At 29.3% G+C, this 27,977-nt stretch overlaps 4 protein-coding genes across 7 annotated transcripts; 1 reads left to right on the top strand and 3 right to left on the bottom strand.

The window, feature by feature from the left end:
- Positions 1-917: 917 nt before the first annotated feature.
- On the bottom strand, positions 918-7,256 carry LOC130666792 (putative glycerol kinase 5). The gene is made up of 11 exons (XM_057468065.1): positions 7,123-7,256; positions 6,861-6,954; positions 4,990-5,089; positions 4,696-4,855; positions 4,442-4,556; positions 2,981-3,174; positions 2,340-2,571; positions 1,979-2,070; positions 1,750-1,913; positions 1,443-1,576; positions 918-1,354 (listed from the first exon to the last, which is right to left on the bottom strand). Exons 1-11 carry the CDS (start codon positions 7,216-7,218, stop codon positions 1,212-1,214), a joined length of 1,524 nt encoding a protein of 507 aa, XP_057324048.1. The 5' UTR covers positions 7,219-7,256; the 3' UTR covers positions 918-1,211.
- A 477-nt stretch (positions 7,257-7,733) lies between these two features.
- On the bottom strand, positions 7,734-11,871 carry LOC130666785 (RNA polymerase II-associated protein 3). Its single transcript, XM_057468054.1, has 5 exons — positions 11,551-11,871; positions 11,363-11,482; positions 11,040-11,284; positions 9,113-10,119; positions 7,734-7,886 (listed from the first exon to the last, which is right to left on the bottom strand). Exons 1-5 carry the CDS (start codon positions 11,695-11,697, stop codon positions 7,801-7,803), a joined length of 1,605 nt encoding a protein of 534 aa, XP_057324037.1. The 5' UTR covers positions 11,698-11,871; the 3' UTR covers positions 7,734-7,800.
- Positions 11,872-13,069: 1,198 nt separating this feature from the next.
- LOC130666726 (bestrophin-4-like) lies at positions 13,070-19,813 on the top strand. Of its 4 annotated transcripts, none has more exons than XM_057467970.1 (7): positions 13,140-13,158; positions 14,377-14,944; positions 15,012-15,146; positions 16,745-17,300; positions 17,372-17,604; positions 17,694-17,831; positions 19,057-19,813. In XM_057467970.1, exons 2-7 carry the CDS (start codon positions 14,766-14,768, stop codon positions 19,811-19,813), a joined length of 1,998 nt encoding a protein of 665 aa, XP_057323953.1. In that variant the 5' UTR covers positions 13,140-13,158; positions 14,377-14,765. The 4 variants fall into 4 exon arrangements, with proteins under 4 accessions (XP_057323970.1, XP_057323953.1, XP_057323945.1 ...); XM_057467962.1 differs by lacking the exon at positions 13,140-13,158 and adding an exon at positions 13,188-13,479; XM_057467979.1 differs by lacking the exon at positions 13,140-13,158 and adding an exon at positions 13,532-13,941 and having other exon boundaries at positions 14,413-14,944.
- Positions 19,814-20,145: 332 nt separating this feature from the next.
- On the bottom strand, positions 20,146-27,654 carry LOC130666708 (putative leucine-rich repeat-containing protein DDB_G0290503). The gene is made up of 10 exons (XM_057467938.1): positions 27,295-27,654; positions 26,984-27,133; positions 25,469-25,738; positions 25,189-25,404; positions 25,025-25,129; positions 24,747-24,962; positions 22,586-23,039; positions 22,285-22,528; positions 20,353-21,435; positions 20,146-20,283 (listed from the first exon to the last, which is right to left on the bottom strand). The coding sequence occupies exons 1-10, from the start codon at positions 27,502-27,504 to the stop codon at positions 20,235-20,237; spliced, it is 2,997 nt and encodes a 998-aa protein (XP_057323921.1). The 5' UTR covers positions 27,505-27,654; the 3' UTR covers positions 20,146-20,234.
- Positions 27,655-27,977: the final 323 nt, after the last annotated feature.

Genomic DNA, 27,977 nt, shown 5'->3' with positions numbered 1-27,977 from the left:
TTTTACTCAGGCTTAACTCTACTCAGTTGTGTCTTTACTCAGCTACAAATCTACTCACTCACAATTTTACTCAGCTTCAAATCTACTCACTCACAATTTTACTCAGCTTCAAATCTACTCACAGTTTTTTTTTACTCACGCTTAACTCTACTCAGTTGTGTCTTTACTCAGCTACAAATCTACTCACTCACAATTTTACTCAACTTCAAATCTACTCACAGTTTTTTTTACTCAGGCTTAACTCTACTCAGTTGTGTCTTTACTCAGCTACAAATCTACTCACTCACAATTTTACTCAGCTTCAAATCTACTCACAATTTTTTTTACTCAGGCTTAACTCTACTCAGTTGTGTCTTTACTCAGCTACAAATCTACTCACTCACAATTTTACTCAGCTTCAAATCTACTCATAGTTTTTTTTTACTCAGGCTTAACTCTACTCAGTAATATCTTTACTCAGCTACAAATCTACTCACTCACAATTTTACTCAGCTTCAAATCTACTCACAGTTTTTTTTTACTCAGGCTTAACTCTACTCAGTAATATCTTTACTCAGCTACAAATCTACTCACTCACAATTTTACTCAGCTTCAAATCTACTCACAGTTTTTTTTTACTCAGGCTTAACTCTACTCAGTAATATCTTTACTCAGCTACAAATCTACTCACTCACAATTTTACTCAGCTTCAAATCTACTCACAGTTTTTTTTACTCAGGCTTAACTCTACTCAGTTGTGTCTTTACTCAGCTACAAATCTACTCACTCACAATTTTACTCAGCTTCAAATCTACTCACAGTTTTTTTTACTCAGGCTTAACTCTACTCAGTTGTGTCTTTACTCAGCTACAAATCTACTCATTCACAACTTTACTCAGCTACAACTCTACTCACAAAGAATTTCTATCTTATCCTTAGGCTAAAATACGTGAGCAGAGTTGTAGCTGAGTAAAGTTGTGAATGAGTAGATTTGTAGCTGAGTAAAGACACAACTGAGTAGAGTTAAGCCTGAGTAAAAAAATCTGTGAGTAGATTTGAAGCTGAGTAAAATTGTGAGTGAGTAGAATTGTAGCTACTTCTCTTGAGTAGAATTGTAACACTGAGGTAATTTTTTACAGTGTAATAAAAATAATAATAATGTCTGATAGTTCTAATCGTGTCAATAATTGGTACTGGTATTCTATTAAATATATGAAGGTGGACCGTAAAAATTAATACCAATTTTTAAATCTTTGGACGGCACGTTTCCATTGACTGACTACTGACAAATAATTACTGGCCCGTTTAATATCCGGCTGGAAGACTTTATCAACTTGTCTTAATTTACATAACTCCTGTCGATTCTCCCAAATACCTGAGAATAAATAAATATACATCAAGGTAAACATCACGATAAAATGAACCTCATAAATAAGCATTTAAATAAACGCTGATTTAATTACCGCACTGAAGACCGGAAAGAAAAGCAACTCCGAGTATAGACATTTCAGGATTTGCTGATCGTTCGACAGGCAAACCAGTGAGGTCAGATAGTAATTGCAGCATAAAATCATTTTGCGACACTCCTCCGTCTACCCTAAGTAAAAAAATTTATAAATAGTAATTAAAATATCTTGATAAATTTAAAACAATAAGAATTTAAATGACTATTTGCATTTTAATTAACATTTGTTTGCTAATGACCTCATTATCAAAAATTAAATATTTATTTTTTATAAATATATATTGATATTTTTAGTTTATTTTTACCTAATGCTGTTGTAATTACGACAAGTTTCAGTGCACAATGACTCGTACAAAAGTAAAATACGAAATACGAGTCCTTCGAGGACTGACCGTACGATATGAGGCCGCCCAGAAGTTGGTCTCAGGCCTAGAAATCCTGTAGCAGCTGACTGATCATTTATCGGCGCCTTGATTTTATTTTATTTAATTTATGTAATTTAAATATTAATTTGTAACATTAATAATAATTTACCTGCAGGCCACTGAATGCTGGTACGAAATAAATATCCGAGCTGTCAACTGAATTCGCTAGATCTGACATTTCACGGGGCTCGTTAATGATCCCTGGGATTTAAATTTTATTATGAAAAATATAAAAATTATTATGATCCTGAAGTCAGCAGGGAATTAGTAATTTTCGGATTTTTTTTTAAACAAATTAATTACAAAAAAAAACCAAAAATAAAAATATGCACATGTAGAAAATTTAAAAATTTACAGGCGCAATTTTTTCAAATATTTTTTTTCTACAGTTTATCGTCTAAAAAAAAAATTCAAAATTTATTAGACGTCTGCTAACTTCGATATCATAAATAATTAAGGGATTTAGTTACCCAGTGATTTTATCCACTCGATTGCGGTCCCGGTGTCGCTGGATGCACCTTCGGCCATGTAAACTATTTCGGAATTTATTTTCCAGGCTACTAGAGGATACAAACCCGCGACTGACGCATGGGGTTCTGTGCCGGTGTTGACATTTAAAAAGCTACCAGTGCCCATTGTTACTTTTAGGTCACCGGGATTGAAACATGTCGAGCCAAATAACGAGGCTGCTTGGTCGGCCATCTAAAATAAATTACAATAATTTTTTTTTACTTAGAAACCAATCGATCATTTGTCTAGAAGTTAAAAATGAAAAATACAAATTTTTCATGATACTGAAGTTCGGCGACGTCTAATAATTTTTTGATTTTTTAAAAGATGATAAATTATAAAAAAAAAATATTTAAAAAAAATGCACTTATAGTCTTTACAATTTTCTACATGTGCATTTTTTCAGTTTATTTTTTTTATTCAAATTTAATTGTTCAAAATAAAATCCGAAAATATTTCATTGTCTGCTGACTTCAGGATCATAAATTTTTCTTGATTTAAAATTTTTTTATCTGCTCTGATGAGTCCCGAGTGCCAAAGGGCATAGAAATTTTTATTCACTTCCGGCCAATGTCTAAATAAATAATAATTGCATACATACACAACAAGTAATAGGTATCGATACACCAAAAATATCTTTTGGAACAGTACCGAAATCTCCTGCAGTATCAACGACTCGTGGGAACATCGCGGATGGTATTTTAAATAAATTCATTGCCCATTGTGCCCAGGTCATTGTAAACGGATCGTAGAGACCCGTCGCCGACGCACTTGATACATCGGTTATATGTTTGCCTAGACATTCAATTTCCAATCAATAAATTCAAATAATTAACGCGCGTGAATGCAGCAGACATGAGAAAAATTTACAATTATAAATAAATGGGGTAAATAATTAAAAAAAAAATATTTGTAAAAAATCCACTTGTTAATTTGTTAATTTTTTAAATGTGCATTTTTTTTAAATTTTGTTTTATTAATTATTTACTATATTAATAATTGTTAACTTGTCTGCCTGATACATTCACTCATAATTTTTGATACTGAAGTTAGCAGATGTCTAATAATTTTTGGATTTTTTTTTTGACGATAAATAATAAAAAAAAAAATATTTCAAAAAATTGCACCCATAGTTTTTTAAATTTTCTACATGTGTATTTTTTTAGTTTTTTTTTTTGTAATTTCTGATGAAAAAAAAAATCCAAAAATTACTAACTGTCTGCTAACTTCAGGATTATAGTTAGCAGATGACTAATAATTTTTGGATTTTTTTTTTGACGATAAATAATAAAAAAAAAATATTTGAAAAAATTGCACCCATAGTTTTTTAAATTTTCTACATGTGTATTTTTGTAGTTTATTTTTTTTTTGTGATTTCTTGGGTGAAAAAAAAATCCGAAAATTACTAATTATCTGCTAACTTCAGGATCATAGTTAGCAGATGTCTAATAATTTTTGGATTTTTTTTTGACGATAAATAATAAAAAAAAAATATTTCAAAAAATTGCACCCATAGTTTTTTAAATTTTCTACATGTGTATTTTTTTAGTTTTTTTTTTTTTTGTAATTTCTGTGATGAAAAAAAAAATCCAAAAATTACTAATTGTCTGCTAACTTCAGGATCATAGTTAGCAGATGTCTAATAATTTTTGGATTTTTTTTTTGACGATAAAAAATAAAAAAAAAATATTTGAAAAAATTGCACCCATTGTGTTTTAAATTTTCTACATGTGTATTTTTTTAGTTTTTTTTTTTGTAATTTCTTTGGTGAAAAAAAAATAAAAAAATTACTAATTGTCTGCTAACTTCAGTATCATTCATAATAATTTTGATACTGAAGTTAGCAGACGATTAAAATTTTTTTGATTTTTTTTAAGCGAGAAATTATAAAAAAAAAAATATTTAAAAAAATTGCACTCATAGTCTTTTAAATTTTCTACATGTGCATATTTTTATTTTTTTTTTTCTTCAAATTTAATTGCTAAAAAAAAATCAGAAAATTTTTAATCGTCTGCTAACTTCAGGATCGTTAATAATTAACAAATTGTTTAGTTTAAATTACCAGTTAATTTATAAAGAAGCCAACAATCGACTCCACCAAAAACCGCACTCCCACTCTGAGCAGCTTCTTGAAGCCCAGGGATATTTTGCAAGGCCCACATTAAGCGCAGGGTCATCTAGAAAATTTAAATAAATTTTTATTTATTTATTCCTGTGTCAAAGTTTACCATCGCTAGACTTTGATTATTTTAAATTTATTACCAGTCTAGTGCGCAATTAAATAAAAAAAAATGATAAGTAATAAATTATTAATACCTGAGTATTCATTAATTTTAATACACTGCCAGCAAGAAATCTTTTATTACGTGACAGTGTATAAAGAATATGAGATCCCATTCTTAAACTCTTCATTGTTAATGAGGAATTCCATTCACGTACCATTGAATCTGCTCTCAAGTCTTTCCATGTTATTATTCTAATTAAATACGAATTTATTTTTAAATTTTAATTTAATTTATTAATTTATTTTTTTGAATATTAGATTACAATCAATGAGAAAAAATATATGTATATTATTATCAATTAATAATATAGTTATGTAAATAATACCTGTGATAATATTTTCCCGTTTCAAAGTCCCATGAGATAAAACTGCTGCGTTGGGTTGATATTCCAAGACACGCGATTAATTTAACGTCAACTTTACTCGCTGTAATTTACAATTATTTTAATTAATCATTATTATATTACGGCTATTTGTATCAGTTATTATTATCTATTATCTATAGGACTTATGTAACTACTAGCAATACTCCAGCGGTTGGCTGGGCGAAAATATTATTTTTATAGCTACAACTTTTTTTTATGATTTCATTAATCAGTCGTATAATGTGAGAAAATTTGCGGAAAAAACTTGTCTTGATTTATTAGTATCGATGTTTTAATGATATTTATATAAAATTATTTTTTTTTTTTTTCAGATAATAAATATAGTTGAGTTTAATATAAATATTTTATGTAAATAGCGCGAAAATTTAAATGATACTGAAGTTAGACGTCTAATAATTTTTGGATTATTTTTTAAACGATTAATTATGAAAAAAAAAATATTTGAAAAAATTGCACTCATAGTTTTTTAAATTCTCTACATGTGCATTTTTTTATTTTTTATTTTTTTGGATTTGATTTTTCAAAAACAAAGTCCGAAAATTTTTAATTGTCTGTTATAAATTAATGATCCTAAAATTAACAGACAATTAATCATTTTTGGATTTTTTTTTAAGCAATAAATTATGAAAAAAAACATATTTGAAAAAATTGCACTCATAATTTTTTAAATTCTCTACATGTGCATTTTTTTAGTTTTTATTTTGGATTTGATTTTTAAAAAACAAAATCCGAAAATTGTCTGTTATAAATAAATGATCCTAAAATTAACAGACAATTAATAATTTTTGGATTTTTTTTTGAACAATAAGTTATAAAAAAAAAAATATTTGAAAAAATTACACTCATAGTTTTTTAAATTCTCTACATGTGCATTTTTTTAGTTTTTATTTTGGATTTGATTTTTAAAAAACAAAATCCGAAAATTGTCTGTTATAAATAAATGATCCTAAAATTAACAAACAATTAATAATTTTTGGAGCGGCTGAGGCAGCCGTTCGGCACGCGCGTGGCTCGGGCGATCACCGAAGTTAAGTAGCATTGAGCATGGCCACTACTTGGCTGGGTGACCGTTTAGCCACGCGTTGGGTTCGAACGAAGGTCTCTGACCGTTAGGCGCGGGATGAAGATCCAGTGATCGGTAAAATGGGAATTTTATCGATCACTGGAGCTTCACCCAAACCGAAACTGTACTGGCTAGGTTTTCTCTGTGGTTTCCCTACGCCACTACACCTCCATTGCACAAGGGAGGTTGTAGGGCATCACCGTAATGATGCAGTACAGTATAAGCACAAGTCGGGCCACAGCCGCACAATGAAGGCAGAAAGAGAAGTAAAGCAGTTGCGATATAAAGGCAAAAAAGTGTAAAAGGCCGTTACTACGGCTATATACTAGAAAAAAATAAAAAATAATAATTTTTGGATTTTTTTTTTTACAATAAATTATAGAAAAAAAAAATTTGAAAAAATTACACTCATAGTTTTTTAAATTTCCTACATGTGCATTTTTTTATTTTTTATTTCTTTGGATTTGATTTTTCAAAAAAACAAGCCCAAAAATTGTCTACTATAAATTACCGATGCTAAAGTTAACAGAATTTATAATTTTTGAATTTATTTACAACAAAATAAAAATAAAAAAAAAAAACTAAAAAAATGCACATGTAGAAAATTAAAAAAACTGCAGGTGCAATTTTTTCAAATATTTTTTTTTTAATAATTTGTAATTAAAAAAAAAATCAAAAAATTATTAAACGTCAGTTCACTTTAGTATCATCATAAATTAAATTCCATAAAAATGCATAATTCATTTACCATGTACAGCATTTTTTAAAACTTTAATAATTGACATCCAAAGTTGATCGGGATTTATTTCAACGTGTGCAGGTTTCGGATAAAGTAATTCGACCTTTAACACAAAAAAACTTCATTAATTATTTCATTTTAAATTATAAATAAAATTTTATTACGGTTCGTAAAAATGATGTAACTTAACATCAATTTATTGCCTAGAATATTTTGTAATCTAAATAAAAAAATTAAATTCAAATTAACGAATGAAATTTAAATAAAATACCTTTTCAGTAGCGGATGCAATTGTAACAGCATTACTATCCAAAACATGACATCTTATTGTCGTGGTACCGACGTCTAATGCCACAATATATTTCATTATAAATATAAAAATATAAACAATAATTAATAAATAAAAATAAACGTTTACTAGACCGAGTATTCGAAGTAAATGCTGAGTACGCGCGGTTGAGAGATAAACTGCTAGTGTGTTTTAACGCCGCGAGTTGAGGCAGTAATAAAAAATATATATTACAGATATTACACCCATTTATACCCCACTGATGTGTAGAGTAACAGCTTTTACTTAGCGGTTAAATAATTGAGTAACTTAAATGTATAAGAGGTGAAGTAATAAAAGTCAACGGACATTTTATAAATATAATAATTATTTATTTGAATTATTACTTATTTGCAGAATGTACTTGATAATCTCCTTAAAGATAACAGTGACTAAGTTACACCACATACTGCACATGCGCTTTAATTCCGCTTTATTGTAATTTAACTTGATAATTAATTTAAATACTTCAGCCCGATTGCTCTGATAAAATATTTTCACTTTTTTTTTTTTTATGGAAATTATGATAAAGACAAATTAGGCCGCGGTAGAGGTTTTTAAATTTAGTTTAGATTTTTAATTTAAAGGGAAAGAAAAAAAAAAAAATAAATGTAGTGATTATTAGAGTTCGTATTTTTTACGCAGGTCAGTAATTGTGTCGGTGTGGCCTTCAATTGACTTGCAGTAATTGAATAAAGTTGTTAGATCTGAAAAATTATTTTTAGATATTTATTATTCAATATTTTATTGTTGTAATTATTAATCATGCGTGTAAAAAAAAATTAAAAAATTCGGCTGCCCAATTTCAAAACACAGAAACTGACAAAAATAAATTTTTGAAATATGTATTGAATCGTGTCCACAAGACTTCACTGTAACTAAAAATTCTAAAAAATCGATTTCGAAAAATTTTTCACTTACTGTGTTTTGAAATTGGGCAGCCGAATAGTCCGCATAAAAAAATTTGAAATTTGAAATAATTTACGGATTATAAATATCACAATTCCTCGTAAATTTTTTTTTACACGACTATTGAGGAGTGTGCGAAAATTCAAATTTTCTAATTCGACAAAATCTCATAATTCAAAAATTATCGAATTACTCATAAATTTTCTAATTACTTGTAATTTTTAAAATTACTCGATTCGAATTGAGGAAATTCGGATCAGCGGGAAGTCTACGATTTCCGTGGCGCCGCTTTGACTGCGAATTCTTGACGAACTTGAAGAAATAAGATTTTTTTTTAAAAATCTGTAACTTCTTCAAAAATGGACTATTTAAGGCGTTTTTTTTTTTTTTTTTCAAAATTGTCCTCTTGGAAGTAATTTCCGGAAAAAAATTTAAAAAAATTAAAGATATTAAAATTTATGAAATTTTTATGAGTGTGAATGTAGCAGACATCAGACAAATTTTAAATTATTAATGAATAGAGTAAATAATTAATCAAATAAAATTTTTAAAAAATGCGCATTTAAAAAATTTTGAAATTAAGAAGTCCATTTTTTATAAATATTATTTTTTGAATTATTTACTCTGTTTATTTATAACTTTAAATTTATCTGATGTCTGCTACATTTACACTCGAGTTTTTTCCCTTTGAAAAAAAATCGCATTTTTTTCGAAAGCTAAGCGAGATATCAAAAAATTTTATTTTATAAGAAAGTTTTGTTTCGTCTTCTACGAGAATTCGCAGTCATTTAGCGGCGCCATGGTAACCGTAGAATCCCCGAGCTCTATTTGCCTCTGGCAAAAATTTCAATCATCACAAATAATCTTCCAATTTACGTCATAAAAAAAAAACAAATTTCGCAATTATTCGTCTATTCTTGAATTCGAATATTTATGAATAATTTGTGAATTCTTGAGTTGTTCGAATATTGACTCATCATTAGAAAGTTCGAATTATTTTCACACCCTTATTATTATAACTTACCCTCTTTTTCTTGTTTACTTAAAAACATCGTCAGTGTCCTAAATCGTTTTATTTCACTCAAGTATTTCAGATAATCATAAACTGGATCATTATTAGCAATAAAATTTGTTTTTAGAGTCGTTATTATTTCGCTGAATGTATCTGATTCCATAGAGTCTTTAAATAACTTGGGAATACTGTCTGGAGGCAACTGTTTCAAATATTTGTATCGGAATTCCGGTGATTTATGTTTGCGCCAGGTGATGCAAAATTGAACAGAAGTACGCGGGACCGCTGGAATAACATCATCACTTTCATCTTTTATACTTTCAATATTAACAGTACCAGTACCAGTACCGGTATTTTTATTCTTATCAGCAGCTACGTCTTGTACTGACGACTTTGTATCCTTGGATACTTTGCAACATTTCTCCGTCTCTGGATCAACGTTCGACCATTTAGTAAAATCAGTTACAGTTACGGGAATTAATTTAAGCGGTTTCTTAATTCTTTGATGAGGTAATTTGGTGATAGGCTTGACTACATCTACATTTTCGTCAATAATCGGTAGCCATTGACGAAATTTATCATTTTTTACGTCCGCAGATTCTGTTAATTTTAATTCTTTACTTTTATTTTCCACTTCTTCAATTTTGTTTTCTATTTTTTCATCTCCGATTTTTACTTTTTTGCCTTCTCCCTTAGTACCGTCAGTAATTTTATTTTTAATTACTTTTGCGTCATCAATATTGTCTTGATTATTTTTTTTATCTGTCAGCGGAGAATCAGCGAGCGTTGAAGTGGCGATAGGTCTTGTTTCCAAATTACTTTGACACTTCAACGCGGTCTCCAGCATTTTTTTAGCTTCTTTATTATTATTTTCTAGCCCCAATAATATTTTTAAGTCACTAATAGCTTCTGCGTACTGTTTCAATGCCATCCTGGCTGTAGCTCGTCTATGATAAGCTTTGACGTAGTGCTCGTCGCGTTGTATTGCTGCAGTACAGTCTGATTCTGCTGAATACAAACTGAAAATAAATATTTATAAAATTAAACCATGAGAAATTTAATTAATTAGAATTTCGGGGCATTCTCAGACTTTTATAAATTTTTTCTAGGCTGAAAAAAGGCCCAGGTAGGGAACACCTGGCTGAAAAATGGCCGATAATTGGGCTTGAAAAAAAACAGACTCAATTTATCAGCCAATTTCCGGTCTGTTTATTTAAAATAATAAAATTTCGACATGATCCTGCAGTTAGCAGACAATTAAAAATTTTTTGATTTTTTTTTTTAATGAATTAATTGTAAAAAAAAAAAAGTAAAAAAATGCACATGTAGAAAATTTAAAAAACTACAAGTGCATTTTTTTGAAATATTTTTTTTTTTAATAATTTATCGTTTTTTTGAATTCCAAAATTTATCGGACGCCGGTTAACTTCAGTATCATAAAATTACGATTCAAAAGTTACCAGACAATTAACAAATTTTTGACTTTTCTTTCAATAAATCAAAAAAATAAAAAAATGCACATGTAGAAAATTTAAAAAACTACAAGTGCATTTTTTTAAAATATTTTTTTTTTTATAATTTATCGCTTTTAAAAGAATTCAAAAATTATTAGTCGGCTAACTTCAGTATCGGAATTTCGGTCTATTTTCGACCAACTTCTGACCTTTTCCAACAAAAGTCTACGACTTGAGCAAAATTTAGGCCTCACAGAATAAAATTCTATAGTTTCGGCAAAATATTTTTACCCGGGAAACCTTCATATCAATTTTGTAATTCAAATTTTGTAGAGTAAAATTTATTTTAAAAATTTCCTTCAACTCCCGATTGATATCAACTGTAAATAATTTTTTTTAAATTCTATCTCAGCGAAATCACAATAAATATTTTTAAAAAGTGGGGGCAATCTGAGAACGCCCTTAATAAAATATATAGTTATTACTTGTCTATTTTCAAATGACAGAGCGCGCGATTCGCATAAAATACTGCGTCATATGGAAATATTTTAATGGCTTCATTGTAACATGCCATTGCTTCGTGCCATTTTTTTTCCGTAACATATTTATTACCAAGTACTTTTTGAACTGTCGCTTCTTCATGTTTTTTTTCTAGTTCCTCTTTGCTGAATACTTCGTCACCAGAATCTTCAGATTCATTTTCTTTGTCTATTTCTTCGCAGGCCTTATCCTGATTCAAATTTAAAACAAAATTTAAAATTTAATAATTCATTTTATTAATTAATTAATTAATCAACTAATTAATTACCGCATCAAAATTATCCCAGGCTGAATAATCATGTGCTTTTATTCTTTTAGCTTTCGTGCCATTTTCTTTAGTCTTCGATTTTATTCTTGAACTTTTTTTCTTTCTCACTGGCGGCAATACCTAAAATTTTTTTTTAAATAAATAAATTAATACAATTATTGATGATTAATTAAATAACATAAAATTACCTGACAAGTGTCATCAGTGGAACAAATTAATTCGTCTTTTTTTTTCATTTGCTCTTCCCAATTTTTCATATCCAAAAATTCGCTCTGCAAATCGGACGAATTATCGCGCACTTGTTTTTGGATTTCAATTGATTTTTCTTTGTTCATTTTTTGAATTATTTATTTATGACTGAGGTTTATTGATAGTTAATTATTTATATTTTAACCTTCGGAATATGCGCTACTGACATATATATTTTTTTGTTTTATAAGACTAATAAATAATCAAATTATTTGTTTGTTATTATTGCAGACAACCAGGTGCCAAGTTCAGTTTCACAGTGCGGTTAAAAAACAAGAGAACAAATAATAATAATAATAATAACAATTACTACTCTGCTCTCTTCTGGCGGGCTTGAGAAATTTAAAAAGCGCGCGAAAATTCAAACTTTAAATTCATAACTTTTATTTTTTATTTTAAAAGCGCGCGCTTTTTTCTGCAATCATTTAAACAGGATAAATTTATAAATATTTTATAATTATTAATTAATTCATTCATTTAATTACATAATTACTGAAAAAAAAAGTTACTGTTTTTTTGATGATCCTGAAGTTAGCAGACGATAGAAAATTTTTTGTTTTCTTCAATAAATCAGTTAAGAAAAAGAAAAATAAAATAAAAATACGCGCGCGTAGAAAATTCAAAAAATTATATGTGTATTTTTTTAAAATGCTTTTATTTTTTTTAATTTATCGTTTTGAAAAAATTCAAAACTATTAGACGTCGGCTAACTTCAGTATCATGTTTTTTTGTAATTAATTGTTAATTAAAAAAAAAAATTATCTTCCAATTAATTTTTTAAATTTTTTATTCAAATATTTAATTTATAATTTTATTTATTAGAAATTTCAAAAATAAATTTATTTATATTTTTTCAAAATTTATGATAAATTTAAAATGACCCAGTTTGCCCGCCTTTTCCTAGTATTTAATTACTATAATTTATTATTAAATAAATAAAATAAAAAATGTTTTATTCCCCCCTTCCCCACCCTCTCGACAAAATAAAATATTTTTAAAAAATTTATTTTTTTTACACAAATAAATTAATGTCATAATAAATATATCTATACCTAGAAATATAAATACACATATATATATGAAATATGTACATATATATGCAAGTATTAAATACCTCGAAGCATGAAAGTTTATCAAGTTTTAATTACAAGTGTAAGTAAATCGAAATGCTCAGAGCGATTGTTCGCCTTCAGCAAAACAATAATTGCTCTAAAAAAATATATATATATAAATATAAAGATCCAAACTATATATCCAAAGGCGATTTATTTTCTTGGTATTACACAACAATAATAAAAAAATACCAAATGATAAATGTAAATCATAAATGATAAATGACAAATAAAACAATGGCATAAATTTCCACCGCGGGTCTATTTTATTTTTAAAAATAATTATATCGACACCCACGATCTCCATTTGAGCTTGACATTTATGCTTTTGGGTTTCTGCCACAAAACATTCAAGATAGAGAAGATACTGAACACAGAACGATAAAAGTTATACTCTAGTTAAACCAGAGAAGTCTAGTCTTATAGTGATCTAGAGTAAGTAACAGCATCGTATATCGGTACGTAGTATGTACTGTAATGTAGAATAAAGATTAAAACGATCATGAGAGGTGGTAAGTGATCGAAACCCGAACGCGACAGTTGTTGTTTGAATTCGCGGCTGTTAAATACTCTCATATTTATTCCATTCATTTTTTAATTCAAAAATTAAATAGTCTAGTGTCTATTCATTTTTAAATTTAAACTCCGGAATTTCAAATTTTAAAAGTCGGGTTCAAAAATTAAGTGGTTTAAATTATAAATAAAATAGTTGATCTAGATTTTAAAATATCTAAGCCATATAAAATATTATTACATGTGTGTTTGTTATTATAAACTATATATATATGATTGATAAATTGTATTATTCCATAGCTAAATTATTTAATCTTACCATGAAATAATAATTTAACCTGCAGTACTCCAAATGTCATAACAAATGCATAATATTTATTTTTATTATTACATATATATACATATATATATATATATATATCGTGAAACCGTGATCGTAATTTCCAAGTCAGTGCATTGAAGTTCGCGGTTGAGTCCGCGGGAAATCGATTAAAAAAAAAAAGTCACTTATTTTTACTAGTATATGCACCTGTGTAATTTATTTTTATATAAATTTATATATTTATATTTATATTATAGACTTAGACAGTGTCTGTACCTCTGGCTATATTTATCATCGGTGAATACTGGCATGATTGCCAAGCCTTGTATTACCCGCGATCCTTAATCTAGGATAAAAAATGACGTTTGTATTTAAATTCTAAGGTAAATTTATTAATGACAGATCACTTTTTTTTATTACAATCCGGTAATTATTATTATTATTTATTTTTATGGAGATTTTTAAAAATAAACCAGAAATATTTCATTGACTAGACATTCTTGTGTCGACACGTGCTTTGGCAAATAGTTTTCTTGCTGAGTTTAAGCTAAAAATTTATTTAAAAAATACGACATTGGCTGATCTTTAATGAGACACCAGTCTTTCATCTCATCTTATTTTATATTTGTATATATATATATTAATTCTTGATGCCTGGGCCAAATTACTGTTCTAAACCTTCGACTATTTTAAAGCAATTATTTAAAGCTCCTGATTATTTAATTTTATTTGAATAGTGTTGGATTTAAATGGAAAAAAATATAATTTAAATGTTTAGTGAAGTGATAAATTGATTTTACGGTAAAATATATATATAGGTCTGTTTAATGGACGGTTATATATTCATTACATAGTGATTTACTTGTTGATGAATAAAAGTGGGTTGAAAATGAAACTAAAGCTCGATGAGGAGGACAATGACGTGATATCAGCGACTCCCACTTGGTTCTGTGTTTTACAAAAGCTCGGAGAGTCTGCGGCTGTTGTGGAAAAATAAAAAAATATATAAAGGAACTGATAAAGCAGAGGAAAAAATAGGCCGGGTGAAAAACAAATGGAGTTTTTTTATTTTTAAAATAAATTAAATGGGATTTTAATAAGAAATATAAGAAATTTAATGGCATGATGAACGGAGAATTTGGAGCGGGTGTTATTTATGATGGGAGAAATAAATTTGAATTTAAAAAATTATTAATAATTGTAAATAATGACGGTTTCGTATCAGTACGAGGTCGCAAGCTCGACGAGCGGCGGATTTACGAGGCTGCTTTTTATGTGGCGCGGTTCTCTTTACAAATTAATTTACAGAGAATTACTACTTTTTTTGCTTTTCTTTGGTATTATTTCTGTTATCTATAGACATGTTTTGACGATATCTCACAAAAGGTAATTTTTTTTTTTTTTAAATCGAGGAAATAAGAGTCTGGTTTTTATAATTTATTGTTTTTTACAGGGAGTTCGAGAAACTTGTTATTTATTGTGATACATTTGTTAGTCTTATACCACTGAGTTTTGTTCTGGGATTTTATGTTGCTTATGTAGCTGGACGGTGGTGGCAACAGTATATGGCCATTCCTTGGCCTGATAAGTAAGTTAATTATTTTAGTTTTTATTATTAATTAAATACTTGACAGTTCGTTTTTTTAAAATTGATATTCGGTAAAAAATATTTTTTTTTTATGAATGAGCTTACTGAAATTTTTTAATTTTTTTAACACGACCCATTTTGCCCCAATAAAAAATTCTTTACTCATAGAAATACCGAATATTTATTTAGACTGAAAAAAGGAATTTACAAAAAAATCTCATTAGTATTTTTTTAGGTGACCCGTCTTGCCCCCTTTTCTTCCATTTGATTAAAAATAACAAAAATAATTTGCAATTAATTTTTTAAAAAATCTTAAAATTAAATACTTGACAGTTCATTTTTTTTTATTTAATATTCGGTAAAAAAAAATTTTTTTTTTGATAAATGAGCTTCCTAAAATTTTTTAATTTTTTTAACACGACCCATTTTGCCCCCAATGAAAAATTTTTTACTCATAGTAATACCGAATATTTATTTAGACTAAAAAAAGGAATTTACAAAAAAATCTCATTAATATTTTTTTAGGTGGGCCGTCTTGCCCCCTTTTCTTCCATTTGATTAAAAATAACAAAAATAATTTGCAATTAATTTTTTAAAAAATCTTAAAATTAAATACAGGACAGAATTCCCGGGTAAAAAAAAATCTTAAATTTGACTTGATTTAACTTAATTTCCTTTGAAGTCGTCGATATGCCGACAACTGTATTCCACATTTTAACTTTTTAAACTTTTTTTGACTTAATCTTGACTTTTTTTAACTTTTTTGCCTTAGATTAGACTTTTTTTTGACTTAAATTGTTTAGTTTCCTTTAATTTAACTTTTTTTGGCTTAAATTATTTCATTGCCTTATATTTGACTTATTTTGTCTTAAAAAAACAACTGGTTACCCGTGTAAAAAAAATTTTCATTCATAATGAATTTAGATCTTAATTTCATCACGAAACTCAGATCATGACACAAATATGACTTTCATCATGAATTTACTCCATTTTTTCGTCTAGTAAATCCATATTAATTCTAAAATTAATTCATTATGTCTTTGAATTAGACTCAGGATGACCTCGATAGAAACTTGACTGAATTTTTACGATTTTTCAAATTTATCGATTCAGAAATTACCAATAAATTTCTCCTATCAAGTACTTGATTTACGTAAATCAGTTTCGATTGTAAAATTAATTTAATGAATGAACTTTGGATCACTTGGATAAAAATTTGACTGAGTCATAATTTTGTCGTAATTAAAGTTCTTTATACAAATTCATGATGAAAGTCATATTTGTGTCACGATCTGAATTTCGAAATAAAATTCAGATCTAAAATTTTTATGAAAAAAAAATTATTTTACACGGGTATCGATTCGAAATCTAGTTGAATGTGACTTATTTTGTCTTAAATCGATCCTAACTAAGCCACAAAAAGTCAAATGTTATGGAAATTTTACCCTGACTAAAAAAATTAACTCATTTGAAATTTGAAGGATTTTGACTTAAATTTTAAGTCATAATTAAAATTTTTTTTCGACCCGGGTTATTACCTGTGGCCACTTGAGGGCCAGTTTTAGCCACGTAAAAAATTTTAACAAAATAATTTTCAGAGTGATGCACCTGGTAGCCCTATACGTGACAGGCAACGACGAATACGGACGGATGCTGCGTCGGTCATTGATGCGATACCTCAACCTGTCACTGATCCTAGTCCTGCGATCCATAAGTTCAGCAGTAAAACGCCGGTTCCCGACCCTAGAACATGTCGTCGACTCGGGTTTCATGACTGCTCTTGAACTGGAGCTCTTCCAGTCAGTCCCGAGCTTGGAATTCAACACCTACTGGATTCCCTGCACCTGGTTTATAAATTTGCTTAAAGAAGCGCGGCGCACTCACCGACTGCCAGACCCCCAGGGCCTCAAAATAATAATGGAGGAGTTCAACGACTTCAGATCTAAATGCGGACTGCTCTGGAGCTACGACTGGGTCTCGATTCCTCTTGTCTACACCCAGGTCGTCACTCTGGCCACCTACAGCTTCTTCGTCGTGGCTCTCGTAGGGCGACAGTACATCGAGGGCTCCAAGAAACCTTTTCAAATGCCTCTTGACGCCTACCTGCCTATTTTTACTATCCTGCAATTTTTTTTCTACATGGGTCTGCTCAAAGTATGCAACTAATTACTTTTTTTCAGGCAATTAATCATAAATTTATCTGATTTTTATTTTTTTTTTGCCAGGTCGCCGAGCAGTTGATTAATCCGTTCGGTGACGATGACGAAGACTTTGAATTGAATTGGCTCATTGATCGTCATACCAAAGTATCATATCTGGGGGTCGATGTTCTTATGAATCGATGCCCGCCTCTCGTTAAAGATTTTTATTTTGATTCGGAAAATATTATTTTACCTTACACTGAAGCTGCTGCCGCTTATAAACGTAAAACTTATCGTGGAAGTGTTGCTAATATGACGTGAGTATATCATTTTTTATATTAAGTCTCGGAAAAACATTTTGAAAATAAAAATTTATTAATTGACAAATAAATTTATTTTTGAATAGAGTTCCTGAAGAAAAACAAACATTGTTTTTACCAGATATTATTGAAGAAGAAGATGAAAATACGCATGTGCCTACACCTAAAACATCATCAGTTAGTTTAGCGACAAATCCAAATGAAAGTCCTGTTACCAATAGGCGGTAAGCATCATCAACAAAATAATAAGTTATAAATAGGGACAAGATTTTCGCCTTAATTTTTAAATGAATGGTTCAAATGTTGGATATTCCGGCGAAAATATTGGTCTTATAAAAAAAGTTTTTAAACAAAAGTTGTAGGAAATTTAATTTTCTATGAAAATGTCTCTTATGATTTTCTTGTACGACCAATATTTTTACCAGAATTCCAAAATTAAGATTCATATTGAATCATTCAAACTTTTGTTAATCATGAAAATCTTAATTTTGAAATTACGGCTTCATTATTAATTCTAAGGAAAAATTACAAGAGTAATTTTTTTTAGAAAACTGAATTTGGAATAACTTTTATTTGAAAAATTTTTTTATACGACCAATATTTTTACCGTAATTCCAGAATTAAGATTCATAATGAATGATTCAAAATTTGGGGAATTATGAAAATCTTAATTTTGAAATTACGGCTTCATTATTAATCCTGAGGATAAGTTACATAAGACATTTTTTTTAGAAAATTGAATTTTGAATAACTTTTATTAAAAACATTTTTTTATACGACCAATATTTTTACCGTAATTCCAAAATTAAGATTCATAATGAATGATTCAAATTTTTGTTAATTATGAAAATATTAATTTTGAAATTACGGCTTCCTTATCAATCCTAAGGAAAAATCACAAGAGACATTTTTTTTAGAAAATTGAATTTTGAATAACTTTTATTAGAAACATTTTTTTATACGACCAATATTTTTACCGTAATTCCCAAATTAAGATTCATAATGAATGATTCAAATTTTTGTTAATTATGAAAATCTTAATTTTGAAATTACAACTTCATTATTAATCCTAAGGAAAAATCATAAGAAACATTTTTTTTAGAAAATTGAATTTTGGACAACTTTTACTTGAAAAATTTTTCTATACGACCAATATTTTTACCGTAATTCCAAAATTAAGATTCATAATGAATGATTCAAATTTTTGTTAATTATGAAAATCTTAATTTTGAAATTACGGCTTCCTTATTAATCCTAAGGAAAAATTACAAGAGACATTTTTTTTATAAAATTGAATTTTGAACAACTTTTATTTAAAAAATTTTTCTATACGACCAATATTTCCGCCGTAAAATCAAAAATTTGACATCATTAATTATTAATCTTCATATTTTTTAATCAAGGAAAAAATTCTGGCCTCAGTAATAAAATTATAAACATTTGTTTTAGCCAGATCATCGGGTCGCCTTCAGCGACTCCAAAAAAGACTGAAAGCTTTACCGAAACAATTATTCAGCTGGACAATTCAGAACCAGTAGAGCCTCCGCTACCAGAGCAATCCTTCGACCGGCAGCACACCCCCGGGCCCGTGAAAAGAAATTCCCGATCGTTCCAGTGGCTGGAGCTGAATCGCAAGCGTCTCATTCCTACATCGAAGCTGGCCAAAGTAAACGTCCGACCTTGGCCCAGTGCAACGAATCTCCAAGAAAGTACGTTGTCTTACGACTCTGGTCCCAAGTCCTCCTCGATCCAGAGCCCGCCACCTTCAATCAGCGTCAGCTGCGGTTCCGACGAACCCAACGAAGACCTCCACGGGTTCTTCAACTCAGGGTTCTCCCAGGAACATCTTCCAGACACCGACAGGCTTCCAGGTGCCCACAGAAACTCATTTGAAGTGTACGAGGACCCAAACTCTGCCACCGCGAAGCCGAAGAAGTCCCGGTCAAGATTTTTAGTGAGACGACAGAGTTCCGTCAGCAGCAGCAAGAAGAGAAAAATATTCCGATGGAAGCGGCCACTGGGGTCAACCCAATCGAGACGTAAGACAATCGACTCGGTACCTTCTGCTGCTGAAATAATTCCTCAGACAAGTAGTTCGCCAAATTTGGAGAGTCTCACAACGACCCAAATTATTATTCCCACTCGCGCGGCTTCTGAAGACAGGGACCACACGTTAGATCTTTTTAATAAAGACGTTGATCTGTGAGATGAAAACTAAATCCCTGCTTTTATTTATATTTATAATTAAATTTAAATTTAAATTTATATGGACAATTCAGTATTATCCAGTGCTGGAATGAACACTGCTTGTATTCATTTATTTATTTATACTATTGTACTTAAATTAATAAGCATGTAAATTATGTAAATAAATTGAGATAATGTCAGATATAAAGTCACATCGGTGTCGGTACTTACCGAGAGTTTAACTCGACCACGTGATTTCAGCGGCTGACTCTAGATACCACCGCTGGAGAGACGACCGAGTTTTCAGACGGTAAGTACTCGGCTTAAAAATTCCTCGCTCTCAAATGGGTTTTTAATTCATTTTTATTAACAAATTTACGTTATAATTTAACTTGTCATTTTTTTTTTATATTTTAGTTTTTTTTGGACTGTAGCCATTTTCAGTTTTTATTCGAACGTTCACAGCAATTCCGCATAAATTGAGTATTCCTTTAAAAAATAATCAATTGTCAATTAAAAAATATTAATATTATTTTTTTATAGATTAGTAATAAATACCTTTGGCGTGATTTATCGCTATGGTATTTAGATAAAACGTTGTGCCGATTGTCATCATGTTTATTTTTGTGATCATCATTATCGGGCTTAAAGTCATTATTAAAATCGGTATGTTTGGGCAAACGTGATTTTATTTTATTTAGATAAGTTGGGATGCTATCAAATGGATGATAATTATTGTCATTGGGTGATTTCACTGAGGAATCATTAGCGTCGCTTATAAACCCACTTTCATTGTCAAAAAATCGTGTGTCAAATTTTTTTGCTACACAACTAGTGTGATTTTTGTTAAATAATTTGAATGCCGCTTCGGAATTTTGTTTGAACTCTTGGAGGATCGCGCGATCGGCGCTCATGGCTGCTAAATCTTTATTTTCGCTTGTCATTGATTTTATTGACTGATCATTATCTGAATAATTAAATGTCTTAGTAATATTATCTATTTTATCTTTTAAATTATCATAATCATTGTCATTTAAATCAGTGGCGCCTTTTTCATTGGAGTTATCAGTCTCAATGTGCTGCTTCAAAATATTCAAGCTCTCATGTAATTTATCCGGTAATTTAATAATACTACCATCGGAATAAATATTATCGGTGAAATCACTAGTCAGCCGTTTAATATCTCGTTTTATAATTAATATTTGATTTGATTTATTCATTAAATTATCATTAAGACGTTTATTTAAATTGCAACAAGAATCATATTCTTTACGTAAACTGCTGACCGCGTCCTCTAGTTTACGTTTTTCCTTGCAACCTTTCTCTAAATCTCGCTGCAACATCGTAATCTGCAATATTTTGTTGTCCTCATACTTGATCGACTGCAACTCATCCGAAACCGCCTTAACATTTTTCTCGGTGTCATATAATTTTTTGTGAATGTCAAAATTCGTACGCTCCAATACACTTATCTTATTATTCTTATCCTCTAGTTCCCTGAGTATACAATCGATTCTTCTTTTCAAATTTTCTTTCTCCTCTTCCAGAGAAACGACTTCTAAGTTTTTTGCATCCAAACACTCTTTCAAATGTTCCAATTCGTTCGTCAAATTTGAATGTTCCTTCTGCATTGAAGCGACTCTAAAAAATCAGTCTATCGGTTAACCCTGCGGACCAGCCCCAAAACTTCTCGCTGTTTTCGAGCTCGTTGAGCTCGAAAACATTATTGTGAATACATTTTCGAGCTCGTTGAGCTCGAAAACATTATTGTGAATACATTTTCGAGCTCGTCGAGCTCGATAATACTTTTGTATGCCATTGTTTTAAAAAAAACGATTTTTGAGCATTTCTTTCTCCCACGATATCTCGCGAACGAATAAACCGATTTTGATGGTTGAGGTGGCAATCGACGCGTTTTATTAAGTTCTAAAGCTGATCAAATTTTGAAATCGATTTATCGAGTCGTTTTTGAGAAATTTCAAAAAAACAAAGAAAAAATTTTTTTGAATTCTTTCGTCAACGGTTTCTCTTGAACGAATTAACCGATTTTGATGGTTGAGGTGGCGTTCGACGCGGCTTATAAAGTTTTAGAGCTGATTAGATTTTGGAATCATTCCATCCAGTAAATTAAAAGTTATCCAAATAAAACATTTTTGAAAAAATTGTATTTTTGAAATATCTCCGAACGCAACCTACCGATTAAGCTCAAATTTTTACAGCTTCAAGATATTAACAAGCCGCGTCGAATGACACCTCAAAGATCAAAATCGGTTCATCTGTTCAAGAGTTATGAATATTTACATACGTACGTACGTACACACATACATACACTCGGACATCATCGTGAAATTAGTCAGGATTTTTGCAAATCGAACCGAAACCAATAACTTCCCGAATTTTGAAAATTTACAATTTTCTTAGCGGGAAGTTAAAAAAATTTATTTAAATTTAATTTTCCCGCGAAAAAAATATTTTAAATTTATCACTCACCTGGAAGTCATTTCATTGAGCTCATGCTTCAAGTTATCGTTATGCTGGACGTCTTTGTTTAATTTACAATTATATTTTCGTAATTTTTCAATTTCATTTATCTGAGTTTTAATTGTTTGCTGGCACTGCTCCCATTTTGATGAGAAATTTTTTTCATTATCTAATTTTTCCTGCACACTTTTCGATATCTGCTGTCTCAGATAATCGATTTCCATTTTATTTTTCTCAACATCATGACCCGCGCCTACATATCGCAATTATTTTAATTGATTAATTAATTAATTAAAATAAATAAAATTACCATGGAGTGCAGTAGACAACTGATCAATTTGTTCACTCGATTTTTTCAAATACTTGGCCAGTGTAGTGTCAAGATCTCTATCGCTAATCGACTCTCTTTCTCTAGCCTGATTACTTTCTTCTAATTCATGTTTCAACTCCATCATGTGGTTCTTGTAATGATTAATTTGCTCTTCACAGTAATCAATTTTATCGGATTTAATCCTCAGCTCTTCCTCCAGCTCGTCGGCAACTCGTGACATTTCAATCCGCTGGGACTCGTGGTCTTCTTTGATATGGTTTATTAATTTATTCAGCCGATCGATTTCGTATTCTTGATCGCTGCAGTGAACCTCGAAATGTCGCTTCAATTCAATCAATTCATTTCGTTCTCGGATCAACGCTTTCATTCCTTCTACACCAGAGCCATAATTCCCTGCATCTTTTACAAGTTTTCCTATTTCTTCCAATTTTTTCTATCGAGTAAAAAAAACCAATCATATATTTTATTTATTTAAAATTAATCATTTTTTTTTACTCAGCCTGTAATTTTTTTTAATCGATACCCAAAAAATTAAAAATATAATTAAATTTATTGATTTACTGATTATTTAAAAATAATTTTATTACAGAATCTAATTACTGAGGTATCGATTCAAATAAAATTTAATTAAAATAAAAAAAAATAATAATTGCAGTCGCGTAATTTAAAAATTGATTTTAAAGGGTAGCCATTGGGAGGATCGAAAAAATAGGCGATTTTCGGGAATTTTTTTTACTGGGATAATAAAGGAATTTGGGGATCGGATTTCTTTTGTTTTATAAAGTATACATTGAAGAAAATTCTCCTAAATTTTTATTAAAAAATATCATGTTGTTACAAAGTTATAAGCATTTTTGTGGAGCACCAAAAAAATTTCCCCCACCACGGTCGCATCTTTAACTCAAAAACGGATTATCAGAAACAAAAAAACCAAACCGCGTAATCTGTATGCATGTGGCCATCGTTCCACGTAGAGGATTTTGAAAATTTTGATTTGAAAAAAAATGGCGACATACTAAAAATTTTTTCGTTTTTTTTCTCATTTTTTTAGATTCAAACAGCCCTAAAAAATCTTAAAAATCAAAATTTTCAAAATCCTCTAGGTGCAACTTTGACTACTGAATAGACGAATACGGAAAAAAAAGTTGCGAATCGGTTGATATTTATGCAAATTAGATGCGACTAGTTCAAAAAAAGTAGTTTCGAAAAAAACGCGTTTAAAGTTTTTAGTCGATGCAACTGTCAGTTGACGCGCTGTCACAAAAATGACTATAACTTGAAAAATATTCGGAATTTTCATATAAAACTCTAGATACATATTTTTGAATATATAAACTTTGATTTAATAAAAAAAAAAAATTTTTTTTGCACACCTCAAGCGCGAAAGCGCAGGTGTGCTTTATGGACGGTTTTTTTTATTCGACTATTTTACTCACATAAAAATCTTTCTACACTATTTTTTTATTCCACCAAGATAGGTAAAATTGTATTCTAGCATATAGAGAATTTATTCAGGAACAATTTGAACCCAATTTTAAGTCGATTCATTATTTTATTCGTTTAAAATAAATTATTTTAACTCAAGAAATCAGTGCTGTCAATTGTTACGTATGAAACTTCGTAAACACGATAACTCTCGATGGATACCGTTAATCGGCCTAACTATTTTTTTATTGTCTTTGTATTTTTTATCACAAGAACCCTTATGAAAATTACTATCTGAATCCTTTTAGTTTAATTGTAAGTAATTAACGACGTAAAACTGATTATTCGTGAAAAATCTAGCTGCTATTTTTACTGTTGTTATTATTTTTTCATTTTTCTGTCTATCAACTACTGGTGGCAGCATTAGCGTTTAATATGTTTGAAAAAAAGGCGACATCTAAGACAAAAGGCGGGATATTTAAAAAAAAATGTTAGTAAAAAAATATTAAACTGAAAATAAGAAATAAAAAAATCAAATTGATAATTTGTAAGTTGAATAAAAGTTCATAATAAAAAAAACACATTAATATTATATAATAAAAGTAGTGATTAAAAATAAAATGAGCGATTGAGGTGTGCACTTTTGGATTTTCCAACATTTTTTTGAAATTTCAGTGGCTATCCCCCTTAAATAAAAAAATTTATTTATACAAACCGCGAAAGAATCACGTTCTGTACGCAATGCTTGTAAATTAGTATCTTGTTTCAAATTATTTATTTCCTGCATCAATACGTAACATTCTTGTCTCCTTTCTTCTAATTTACGATTTATTTGATTTATTAAAATCCTACTGCTCTCTGATTTTTGTCGCCATTGGTCCAGTTCATTGTTACGTTGGTCAATTATATTTTGTAAATTCAGTTGAGTTTTCTATAACACAATTAATTACTCATCAAACTAATCAATTAATCAATTAATTAATTAATAATTACTGTGAAATTTTCTTTTAAATTTTTAATCTGCGCATCGCGATTCTGCAATGAATATTTTAAGTCGCGATTCAAACTTCTTAACTCATCTAATTCAGATTCTTTCGTCTGAAAAATGAATAAAAAAATTAATTAATTAATTTAAATATTAATAATTAATTAAAAACCTTCAGTTCATTTTCTAATGAAATAATTATCGATTCGGATTTAATTATATAGGACTTATTTGAATCGACAGATGCGGTTTCGCTTTCGTCGCTCTTGTAATTATAATTATTGTCATTAAAACTACGATTATTTTTTATTTTATTTAATTTGTGATTATAATTATCATCCTGGCTGGATCCAGAACTCGAATCACTGTCACCTTCAACGAGTCCGATCTGAATAAATAAATAAATTTTGGATTTAATGATAAATTATATAAATTTGAATAGAGAAAATTACTTGAGAACTTGAGCTGCACTCGCTCGTAGAATCTTTGGGAATGGAACAGGAAATATCGGTGCTCAATTTTCGTTTTATATTTTTTACTTTTTTATTCTTACGTGCAGTTGGCTTCGGACGAGGTGGCTGTAAATTTTTATCGTTCATTTCTTTTACTTTAGTTGGACTTGTTCCCAGTATCGATTCCTTGTAATTTGTTAGTTTTTCTAATGTGTTCATAATAAAATCACCGATATTCCAGTCGCCTTTGGAAAACGCTTCGCCAAAATTCTATAAGTATTTTTTTTTTTAAATAAATTTATTCAATAAAAGAAGGCTGGGCAAAAGGGAGAGTTTCGTAACAAAATATCGGCAAGAAAAAGGCGGGAGAGATAGAACCCAAGCTAAGACCGGTTGTAAAATAGAATTTTCAATCTTTCATAAAAAAATCGGTCTATCAATTGACCCTGCGGGCCAGCCATTAAACTTCCCGCTGTTTTCGAGCTCAAGAACCTCGAAAACACTATTGTGAATAGATTTTCGAGCTCTTCGAGCTCGAAAATACTTTTGTATGCCATTGTTTTATAAAAAACGATTTTTGAGCATTTCTTTCTCCCACGATATCTCGCGAACGAATAAACCGATTTTGATGGTTGAGGTGGGAATCGACGCGTTTTATCAAGTTCTAAAGCTGATTAAATTTTGAAATCGATTTATCGAGCCGTTTTTGAGAAATTTCAAAAAAACAAAAAAAAATGTGTTTTGAATTCTTTCGTCAACGGTTTCTCTTGAACGAATTAACTGATTTTGATGGTTGAAGTGACATTTGACGCGGTTTATAAAGCTCTAGAGCTCAGTGCATTTTGGAATCAATCCATCGAGCACATTAAAAGTTATCCAAAAAAAACATTTTTGAAAAAATTGTATTCTTGGAATATCTCTGAACGAGCTCTACCGATCAAGCTCAATTTTTCACAGCTTCAAGATATTGATAAGCCGCGTCGAATGACACCTTAAAGTTCAAAATCGGTTCATCCGTTCAAAAGATACAGGTTTTTACATACATACGTACGTACATACATACATACACTCGGACATCATCTTGAAATTAGTCAGAATAGCTTCCTAGGACCTCAAAACGTCGACATCTGATGAAAATTCGATTTTCGTAAATCGGACCGAAACCAATAACTTCCCGACTTTTTGAAAATTTTCAATTTTCTTAGCGGGAAGTTAAAAATTAGCGAGTGAAAAAGTAAAATTAAGAATAAATAGTGAATATAATATAATAAACAAAAACTTTAATTTCGTTTTCTGCGGTTATTTTGTCGCGGATGACTAAGCGGTACCAAAATGGACATCGAAAAATTACTATTATTAAATTTTTTTATTCCGACGCTTTTACTCTTAAATAATTCAAACATTTTTTTTTTTTAAATAAATTTTTTAATTTTTTTAAGGCTCCATTTCGTCCAAAAATTAAAATTTTTTTTTGCCCTTCCCTATATAAAATAAAAAAAATTATTTTTTACTTACCATTTCTTTTAATTGTTTTTTTTGTTCAGGTGTTAATTTAAGAGCTTTATATTTAGCTAATTCATGTCTCAATAATTCTAATTCTTTTTCTGTATTGACATCAACTACGACATTTATCCCTGATAGATCTGGTACGTCTTTTGATTTCAACTAATTCAAAATTAATTGATTAACTTAAATAATAATTAACTTTACAGTACGGATTCACTAATTATTAGCAAAAATTAAAAAATATGCAGATTTTAATAAAAAAAAAAATGTAAAAAATTTTTACTGCAGCTCAATACAAAAAAAAATAAAAAAATACATACATCGCCATTTTCCGTGATTTCACGAAAATATTTAAAATTTTCAAAAGGATCTGGACTCCAAGCCCGAAAATCATTACAAGAATCAATCATTTTCAATCTACATCCAAAGTACTTGTCATTATTATTATTAGACAATCCATCTCCTTGATCAAATGGTTTTTTAATTTTACCCATAAAAAATATACTCGACCCATACTCCGCGAAAGACATTTCTAATTTATTATTACAATTATTACCACTACTGCAAAATAAAAAATCCAACAAAAACTCTCTCGTATTTAGTAAACAAATTCATAAATATATAAAACAAATCATTTTTTTTTCCACTAAAAAATTATGACATCTGACAGATTTCAATGACTTGAATTACTCGCCGTTAATGCGTATTATTAAAATTCATTTTTTTTTTTTAAATCATTCAATAAATAACTGAAAAATTCAAATGTTTTTCTCTTCAAATTTCCCGCTTAAATTTATAAATATAAAACAAACGTCAAAAAGACGTTTGGCTGTCATTTGCCACCAGAAAGTAACCAGAGCCAATTGTTTGACGTTTATACGGCCTACGGGTTATAAAATATAATAATAATTCAGTGTATAAATAAATATAAAAATATATATATATATATATATATATATTTAAGCCTCTAAGTTAAACGATCGGTAAGTTAACTATTTAAATA

This window comes from Microplitis mediator, chromosome 1 (assembly GCF_029852145.1).
Source record: "Microplitis mediator isolate UGA2020A chromosome 1, iyMicMedi2.1, whole genome shotgun sequence".
Lineage (NCBI taxonomy): Eukaryota > Metazoa > Arthropoda > Insecta > Hymenoptera > Braconidae > Microplitis > Microplitis mediator.
The sequence above is the reverse complement of the archived record's forward strand: the minus strand, read 5'-3'. Positions and strand labels throughout refer to the sequence as shown.

Bases quoted from the DNA above. Each gene is read 5' to 3' on its own strand.
- LOC130666708 (XM_057467938.1), bottom strand. From the start codon at position 27,504: ATGTCTTTCGCGGAGTATGGGTCGAGTATATTTTTTATGGGTAAAATT. The intron at 25,130-25,188 runs GTTTTTAATTAA...TTCATTTTTCAG, and splicing joins CATTAGAAAATGAACTGAAG to ACGAAAGAATCTGAATTAGA. The intron at 24,963-25,024 runs GTAATTATTAAT...ATTGTGTTATAG, and splicing joins ATTTAAAAGAAAATTTCACA to AAAACTCAACTGAATTTACA.
- LOC130666785 (XM_057468054.1), bottom strand. From the start codon at position 11,697: ATGAACAAAGAAAAATCAATTGAAATCCAAAAACAAGTGCGCGATAAT. The intron at 11,285-11,362 runs GTAATTAATTAG...AATTTGAATCAG, and splicing joins CCTGGGATAATTTTGATGCG to GATAAGGCCTGCGAAGAAAT. The intron at 7,887-9,112 runs GTAAGTTATAAT...ATAATTTTTCAG, and splicing joins AAGTAAACAAGAAAAAGAGG to ATCTAACAACTTTATTCAAT.
- LOC130666792 (XM_057468065.1), bottom strand. From the start codon at position 7,218: ATGAAATATATTGTGGCATTAGACGTCGGTACCACGACAATAAGATGT. The intron at 6,955-7,122 runs GTATTTTATTTA...TTTGTGTTAAAG, and splicing joins TTGCATCCGCTACTGAAAAG to GTCGAATTACTTTATCCGAA. The intron at 2,071-2,339 runs GTAACTAAATCC...TTTAAATCCCAG, and splicing joins CGAGTGGATAAAATCACTGG to GGATCATTAACGAGCCCCGT.
- LOC130666726 (XM_057467970.1), top strand. From the start codon at position 14,766: ATGACGGTTTCGTATCAGTACGAGGTCGCAAGCTCGACGAGCGGCGGA. The intron at 17,301-17,371 runs GTATGCAACTAA...TTTTTTTGCCAG, and splicing joins TCTACATGGGTCTGCTCAAA to GTCGCCGAGCAGTTGATTAA. The intron at 17,605-17,693 runs GTGAGTATATCA...ATTTTTGAATAG, and splicing joins GGAAGTGTTGCTAATATGAC to AGTTCCTGAAGAAAAACAAA.